This window comes from Strongylocentrotus purpuratus, unplaced genomic scaffold, assembly GCF_000002235.5.
Source record: "Strongylocentrotus purpuratus isolate Spur 01 unplaced genomic scaffold, Spur_5.0 spur5_scaffold_1, whole genome shotgun sequence".
NCBI lineage: Eukaryota > Metazoa > Echinodermata > Echinoidea > Camarodonta > Strongylocentrotidae > Strongylocentrotus > Strongylocentrotus purpuratus.
This window is the reverse complement of record NW_022145594.1, coordinates 29275309-29284535: the sequence shown is the minus strand read 5'-3', so window position 1 is coordinate 29284535 and position 9227 is coordinate 29275309. Positions and strand designations below refer to the sequence as shown.

Sequence of the window (9227 nt, the reverse complement as noted above, 5' to 3'; positions counted from 1 at the left end):
GAGAGTGAAGGAAAGGGAGAGAGAGAGAGAGAGAGAGAGAGAGGGGGGAAAGAGCGACGAAAGAGTGAGTGAGGGCATGGACCTATACATGGTGAGAGCGAGAGATAGGGGAGCATGGAGGGAGGGGGGAGGGGAGATTTTACATGATGTTCATTTCCCCGTATGTAACATGATTTCGTGGGGATGGGGGAGGGTGGGGTGGGCAAATTACAAACATTTAGGCCCGAATTCACAAAGGAATTCACTAGGTTTATGTGCGTCATATGACGCGTTTTGACGCGTTTCAGACCAAGGTTTGTCTGAACCTTGATCTGAAACGCATCGAAACGTGTCATATGACGTACACAAATAAACCTAGGTTTGTCGATAAACCTCCTTTGTGAATTTGGGCCATATAATCTTGAAAAACCGTAGTTGTGATATTTTGGTTTTTGCCCCGAAAGTCAATCACATATTTTAAGAATATATATCTATATTCTAATATATTAGGCATACTAAAATGATGGTTAAACAGGGGAGATGTGACTTTATCCTGGTTAAACATTGGTTTGTAAAGCATTAAAGCTAATCATGGTTTATTCAGCTCGAATTTGTAATAGGCCTATATGTTTCAGTCTATTGAGCCAACACATGAACTGTGAATTATACATTATGTGTATATATTATATACATAAGTATATAGAATATGATATGTCTATACTGTATATAGATATATATGTGGGGTACTGGGGGTGTAGTTTGGGTTATGTTTTCGTTCATTTTTGTATACGTCCCTTAAATTATTTGTATATTTTTTCTCTTGCTCTGTCTTTTGTGTGTGAGGGGAGGGGCCCGGATTGGGGTTGGGGGCTTTCCCGACCCATGTAGAACGGCTACAGTCCAAACTTAAAGCCCACTGCACTACTTCTAGCTTCTTGCTCCCACTATATAGCAAACAATGCCTAAGCCGTGATCATTGGTCCCCCCATGGTCCCCTTTTTCTTATGTTAATTAAGAGCTGATTTGATAAGATAACCACCCAGGAACCACCTGTCAGTGACCATGCAGGGAGGTCTAATCCCTCCTGGCCAAACTAGTGCAGTGGGGCTGTACAGGCGATTATATGTTTTCTTCCCAGCGCGGTGGTAATCTTTCTCAATTGGATTTGCTGATGAAAAGCTTGTCTTTTGCTATGTGTTTCTTTGATTATGCATGAGTGCATCTCACCGCACGCAGATGAACCCGAACGGCAAACATTAGCACTCGCTCAGAATGTTCGCTACCTGCCTGAAACCTGTGACCAGATTCTGTTTCGTGTCACAATTGGCTCGCATATGATATTAATGTCGTTTGCCTTCAACAGCGCCACATTTTGACTTCATACATTAAAGAGGCAGTAAGAGGCTACGCAAAAAAAGAAACGGATATTTCTCGGTTGGACAGCTGAACTGGTCGGGCGGGGAGCGGGGAGATTATGGAGGTGGAAGAGGCCGAACTTATTCAACCATCGGAGGACAGCGAGGCACTCAGCGGGCAGGATGCGTTTTTCCAGGCGGCTGCGAACGGCGAAGTCGCCACACTGAAAGCGCTGGTGGAGAACCGCCTTGAACTTGGAATTAATCTCAACGGCCGAAATGATTCAGGATATACAGCACTGCAGATAGCCGTCACGGAAGGCTATGTCGGTAAGCCTTTACTTATAAACCGCTAGAGTTGCAAGATTGAACATTCCATGTTGTGAAATCTAAACAAGTAAATGTTTTGATGTATAATTTTGTTTTGTTCCATATCTTTTTTCCCTTTTTTTCTCGATCTCTCAAAAGTTAGAAGTAGAACGACAATTTTGTTAGAATATTAATGTCCCACATGAGAAGGTATGTATGTATGGAAAGAGAGAGAGAAAGAGAGAGAGGGAAAGAGAGAGAGAGAGAGAGAGAGAGAGAGGCAATTAGCGAAATTAATTGCGTAATTCCATATCCGAATATTGGTATATTCTTCTTCTCTGGCAACACTCAGCCGAATCCATATTATGGGTTTATTGATAAGTACTTCTTTTACTACACGGAGGAGTGGGAGGACGCCCCGTAATTTTCTTACCACAAATTTTGAATGTCGGTGCCCATGGCAGGGTCTGTGAAATATCGTGGCATTACAATTTGTTGATGCTTTGCTTTGCTTTAAAAATGCTTTGAATATAAGGGTTAACAAAAAAAACCTCCATAAAAATACAATAAACTACCATTTGAACCATAGAATACAATGATATACGAATAGAATATCATTGAAGAATGACCTTGCCGGGGAAATGTAAAGGGGAACAAACAAGGAAATGAAAAGGATAGACTAGAAAAGGAAGAAAGGGAGCAGAACAAAACAAAAGGAAGAAGAGTAAGATGGAGAATTTGAAATAAATTTGATGTTAAAAACAATGGCATAAAAACATGATTCAAATTAAAACTGTAATGAGGTATTCCAATAGACCAGTTTACTAACATATTCAAATTCTATACATACTTTTTCTTGAAAACCTGAAAGCTTTTCTGATGCCTGCACGACATAGCAACAAGTAAAGTTCGCAGACTGGATTCCAAGTATTGTAGTTTATTCTTTGATAACAGAATAATTAAACACCTCGTCACTTATCCTACTCTGGAAAGAAATGTCCATAAATATGAATTAGTAAACGGGTCTATTCAGGCATTGGCAATATTGTATAATTAAGATGTGATATTATAAAATTGGACAATGATGTGACTTATTGGCCCGAATTCACAAAGGAGGTTTGTCGACAAACCTAGGTTTATGTACGTCATAATTTTTATGACGCGTTTTTACGCGTTTTTTTTTACAAACCTGGTTTTTTAAAAACGCGTCGAAACGCATCATATGACGCACGAAAACCAAGGTTTGTTGACAAACCTCCTTTGTGAATTCAGGCCTTTAAAGACCGTCAATACTACTGGGCCAGAATGAATAAGACCACACAGAGAGGTCACTGACAGGTGGCTATCTCATTAACTCAGCTCTCAACTAACATAAGAAAAAGAGGATCATGGGGGACCAACATGCACCAATTGGGGAAGTTTTCTATTTAGAGGGAGCAAGTAGCTAAAGTAGGACAATGGGGCTTTAAAGGCACACTGTCCTACTTGTAGCTACTTGCTCCCTCTATATAGAAAAATTCCCCAATCGGTGCCTGTTGGTCCCCACGATCCTCCCTTTCTTATGTTAAATGAGAGCTGAGTTAATGAGATAGCCACCTGTCACAGTGACCTCGCTGGCTCGCTGTGTGGTCTAATCCCTTCTGGCTGAATTAGTAAAGCCTGCCTTTAAGTCTCAAACCTCCAGCGAAAATAGCAGAACCGTTCAAACGTGGAGTTTAAACGTACGCTGCTGCAGGTGTAACCTATACCGACAAAGTTGTTGTCAATGTACATCCATTTCAAAACAGATAATATTTCACCCTTCATGTACGAAGCTGTTTGCCAGCATATCGAAAGGAAACCGCGAACACAATAACACAGCTCAAAGTAAACAAAACTTGCCATTTAAAAAAAAATTGTAATCATCTAAAGTATTATTGCTTGGGTTCTAGTCAGATCGTAAGCTGGTCATTTGTTTCTTGTCTAAGCTGAGGTGGGGGCCTGGGGGGGGGCACCTAACTTATTCGTGCATGTCCCTTTTTTAGGGATCAAAGCGCTTTACAGATGTTATTACCCCGATATTCGGATTCACTGACTCACAGTGCCCAATCTCCACTCCCTGGGGGAATATACATGTACCATAAGGTCACAGTGAGGGTATATGGCAATTACTATCATACAGGCTTTCGACATCCTAACATTTCCCAATTTCTCTCCTGGGTGTCGAGTGGCATATAAAGATTAATGCCTTGCCAATAGATATTGTTGCCGTGTCAGGGATCGAACTCACGACCTTTGTATTTCCAGTCAAGTGCTCTAACCCAACTACGACAACTCTTCTTCTTTCTACATCCTCTTCTTCAATTGTGTTCTCATTCCTCTTATGTTCACCATTCGGTACGAGATGGGGGGGGGGTGGGGAGGGGCACAATTGCCTTTTGCTAAGCACAAAAATGAAGCCCCTAGTTACTCGATCATTTCAGAGAATAGGCCAATCATCAACATCGATTTGTTTTGTGTTGTTTGGTAGGACAAGCCATAATGTTTTTCCTGATTAGCAACAATCAATGTATGCTAGTTCATAACAGATGAATGGAATAACTTGTAACATGGCACTTAACAAAGGTCATATTATATCACGTTGATTCCATTACGAAAATTGTCTAATAGACATTTCACACTCAGTCTACCTGTATGTACCATCTCGAAAAGGGATGTAACCCCCTAACACCTATATCACCCGACAGTTATATGCAATTTTGGTCAGATACAATGACATGTGAATAAAATAATCCTTTTTATCACGTTGGTTATCTGTTATGCTCTATTTATTCAATTGAATACATTTGTATGTACCTTATATATTCTGAATAGAGTTGTCATACATCAGCACACCTATGCTTATAGTTACCTTTTTAAGTGTACAAATCACATTGCAAGTTCTCAATGTCACGCCACATAGCCTGAATAAATTAAATTGATTTGATTATTTGACCAATTACATAATGCAAACCTTGCAAAGTCCAAGAAAACAGTATAAGATTCCTTACAAATATCGTGAAGACAACAACATGGATAAAACACACTAAACTGCTAAAGGAAATTACGGTTTGGTTGTCATGGACGACCGAAAACATGAACACATTACGCCTCTATTCTCACACATCTGCACTGGCTGCCAATTCACCTTCGCATCCCCAGTTTAAAGAGAAGGTTGAGTTCTGGGAAGAGATGAAAAATAATTTGTGAGCGTTATCATTCTTATAATGCAAGTTTTGAAGAACATCAGATAAGACATTTTCCCTGAAAAGCGTGGCTCTTCAAATGCCTTCATATTCTAAATATGTCATGTCACATCGTAAAAATCCAGGGTAGGATTTTTACGCCACGTGTTCGTGTAGTCCCATATACATCTTTCTGTGAACAGTGTTTGTAACTTTACCAAGACTTGGCCAAATTTCTTATCATTTTGATGATTCCAGAACCTTGCAATACACACAAATTCTTATATGCTATATGATCAACCTTTTCTGGTCGATTCCACACCGTTTCTTTCACAATGCAATCGCATGACCAGAACTCAACTTTATCTTTAAGGTGATGTTGCTGGTGTTCAAGGTTCCGAACGATACTGCTCCATCGTAATTATCGGACATCATCAAATTATATATCCACGTTAATAATCTACGCTCCATAAATATGAATCTCCTCCAAACTCCCAGGCCCGAATTCACGAAGGAGGTTTGTAGACAAAACCAAGGTTTATGTGCGTCATAACATATGATAATTATGACGCGTTTTGACGCAATTCAGACCAAGATTTGTTTGAACTTTGGTCTGAAACGCTTCATATGACGCACATAAACCTAGGTTTGTCGACAAACCTCCTTTGTGAATTCGGGCCACCGAATCAGCACTAGATACTTAGGGGAACTTCCTTTCAGCACCCTGGCACCCTCGCTATATGGAATGCGCTTCTCCTTCAGCTCCGAGATGCACCCTCCATCACTAATCTTAAGCAGTCTCTAAAAAGTAAAAACGTCCTTGTTTTCCTCCCTTTTGTAACTGAATTGCAATTGACATTGTGTTATTAGTTCACGTTTTATTTTATCACGTTACAATTTAAATCCTAATTTTTGATTTTTGTTCTTCTTCAATTAAGTATTGCATTTATAATCTTCATGAATTGCCATACTTTCTTGACTGATGTTATTAAGTTGCTGTCACTATTCCAAATGTTGTATAAGATATACGTTTGTTCTTTTGCTATTTTTTAAGCGTATTATGCGCTTATAAGCCTGACATTATTATTGGTATTTTCATTATATTTGTTATTATAATAAGACAGTTTAATATATCTACACAATCTCTTGGTAGATGATCCAACTTAACATGAAGAAAAAGAAAGCAATGCAATGATAAATACAAACAAAAAGAAGTTCTAACTAGATGAATGCAAGTCGCATAGAATTATTAGCATAGTATCTGTAGTACCTGCAAAAGAGCTAGAGTCGCTCTTGTTCGAATTAAGGTTATGGCCATTGGTATTTATCGCATCGTTTCACAACCAGTTTGAAATCTATTATTATTAACAATACGTAGGTGGTCATGGTCAATTATATGGGTTAATTCTTTACAGAGAAATTATTTTCTATTTCGGTTATTGTCCTTGAAATTGTTTTCGTCGTTTCGCATCTAGGGCAAACTCACTCTTTGTAATTTTCCTTGGCCTTTGGTTCGTAAACACCTTTCACACCCGAGCTTTTTTCCGAAGAAGAGCTTGTAAAACACCCCTTCAGATATGACGTGGTAAACCGCCGCAAAAAGGGGGCGCCGTGGATTTTTACGTGTAAAGGAATGACGCTGTGCCTGCGTGCAACAAATGTCCTCTGCGTAGAGCCATTTTGAGATAACGCGACGTACCTCCGCCGTTTATCAAGTAAATGTTTCAAATTTATGGATGCTTCCTTCCCAGGTGTGTATGGTGATGTAGCATATCATTCACCTGCTACTATCCTTACTACAATTGCCAGGACGCAAATTACATCCATAAGTTGATGCTCTTCTGGGGTAAAGGTTTCTCAAATAGATTTGTCAACTGATATATTTTAGTATTTTTAAATATATTAGTTAAAAGGGTTCCCCTGTTATATATATTCTTCACCAAATATCAATTATATCTTCTCACCAATGATTTTCCTCAGTGAAAAGTAAAACAATTACTAATAGATACAGTTAACAACTAAACCATCTAAACCCCTTGTAAATTTGATGTCCGTATATAAAAGTTTATTTTGATGAGGAATTACATTTTAAAGAAAGTAAAATGCATTTGTTCTTTCCCCGTCGCATAATATTTTGAGTCGGGATAGTTTTAGACAGCGAGGTGTCTGTATGCATCCATATTATGGCGTCGCGGTGCCAGAATATATATATATATATATATGGCTCAGTCAGTAGAGCGTCCGCCTCACAACCGTGAGGTCGTGGGTTCGAACCCCGGCCGCGTCATACCAAAAGACGTTAAAAGATGGGAGTTGTTGCTACCTTGTTTGGCGTTCAACAATAAGGGATAGAGCAACGTCGATCTGGCGCTGCTCAGTGGCTGCCGGGCTCACGATCAATTGGGCAAAAAGAATTTCCGTTTCGGTTTAATAAAATTTGGAGTGGACTATTAGGATATTATTATTATTATTATTATTATTATTATTATATCGAAATCAAATTAAGAGATGTGAACCGACTAATTTCCCCCTTGCTTCAGTCGTTCGCAAAATGTAGAACCAGAACAATTCCAGGCAACGCGGTGCCCGAATATCCTTATATTTATAGACGGGTTTGACTATTATATGCATGTATACAGTTAACAACTAAATTAATCATACCCCTTGTAAATGTGATGTATTTGCGTTTTTCGTTAAACTCAAGAATGAAAGTTGGACCGGTTGAATACTTGAATAAGGGCCTTTGTTGAATACTTTTAGATGTAAGCTTACTACGTCTCATTCTCAAGTAACATAAATCAGGGCAAAACAATGTTTCACATACTTAAAACATTACAAAACTTGATATGGGTATGAATAATTTAGTTGTTACTGTATAATGTGCGAGAATTCTCAACTCTGACATGACAACGGGTGTTCCAGAATATGTAGGCGTGAAGAAAATGGTCTAGGAACGTGAGACGTAGCTGTACTTTACAATTTTATTACGAGCTTTCGGCTTGTGAGGCCTTCTTCAGGTTCTGAAGTGCAAACACATACAAAAACAAATACATTGTATGAACAAATATATATACATGTCATACAAACTTAATATCACTCAATCATAGTCGAGCATCATGAACATAGCAACAATTATATATATACATATATCGTTAAATGTCATATCATATATATTTTGTACGAGTATAACAATATAATAAGATAATTCTGTTACCGAGCAACGCGACATTTCAGCGCAATGTGCTTATAACCATTGTTTGCTTATGTTGTGTGGCATTTGTTTGTATATTGTAATTTTGAATTCACTATCTGAACAAAATAAAATTGAAACCGGTCACGGCGAAGAAGAGAAATCTCAAGGATTTATATTTCAATTGTTTAATTGATTATTGTTTGTATACTGCCGTGACAGGGGATTATCAAAATCAAATAATTTGTTCTTTATAATACTGTACATGTTAGGGTGTGTGTGTGTTCACAAATTGACGTAGTTGTATGATGTTTGACAAATTTCAACCGCTTAATATATTTGTTGATACCAGCTAAAAATATTGGAAGGGTACCCTGTAAATGTGTTATTATGCCGATCAGAGTGTCAACGCCTCGCCTCACTTATTACCTCATTACTCTAACTGACCGAGTACGAAAAGGAGCAGCGCTTAGGGTGTAATTAGTTTCCGTTTTCCTATTCAGATATGCTGGTTTTATTACAGAGCCAACCCGTGTTTTATGGTGTGGAACAATGAGAAAATAGAATAAATGGAACAGAAACGGCCTCACTTTGCCTTATTGAACCAAATTGAGCAGGTTACCACGGCGTCATGTTGAAAAGGACTTCCATAAATGCCTGATTTCCCCAGAGTGACTGAGCATGCCATTCATAACACTGCCCTGGTATTTGTCATAACTTCTACCAATTGTCACTTGTTTTGCGTATTAACAGTATACCTAAACTGTGAGAATATTATGTAGACTTCACGGTTTACTGCATATGGTATGTACTCCGGCTTCGGCTCCTGACACAGGTGTGTTGTGCTTGTTGTTGCCGCCATATTATTTTTTCCCTACAAAAACTCACTGTAATGTTCTGAAATCAAACCTTGAAACTTAAAATAATATGTGCACTAATGTCCTTTGGCAAGACATTGATCTACACTTGCCACTCTCCACCCAGGTGTTAAATGGGTACCTGGTAGGATTCGAAAGCTAATGTGCTTAGATTAGCAAGTGTGCGCATGTAAAAATGACGCCTGGCTGGAATGCTCCCCAGGGAGTGGAGAATGTACATACATTGTGTGCGGGTAAGCCTGAATCCGATGACCGGGATAATAATATATATATCTGTAAAGCGCTTTGATAGGGCCCTCCTTAAAAGCGCCAT

The 9227-nt window shown here is 38.8% G+C and overlaps 1 protein-coding gene across 1 annotated transcript in view; it reads left to right on the top strand.

Moving 5' to 3' along the window:
* The first annotated feature begins 1192 nt into the window (after positions 1-1192).
* LOC594022 (short transient receptor potential channel 4) overlaps positions 1193-9227 on the top strand; it is a 47573-nt gene continuing 39538 nt past the window's right edge. The window contains exon 1 of the mRNA XM_030977999.1: positions 1193-1664. Coding sequence (XP_030833859.1) covers positions 1454-1664 — 211 coding nt within the window. The 5' untranslated portion in view covers positions 1193-1453. The remainder of the gene's footprint in view (positions 1665-9227) is intronic.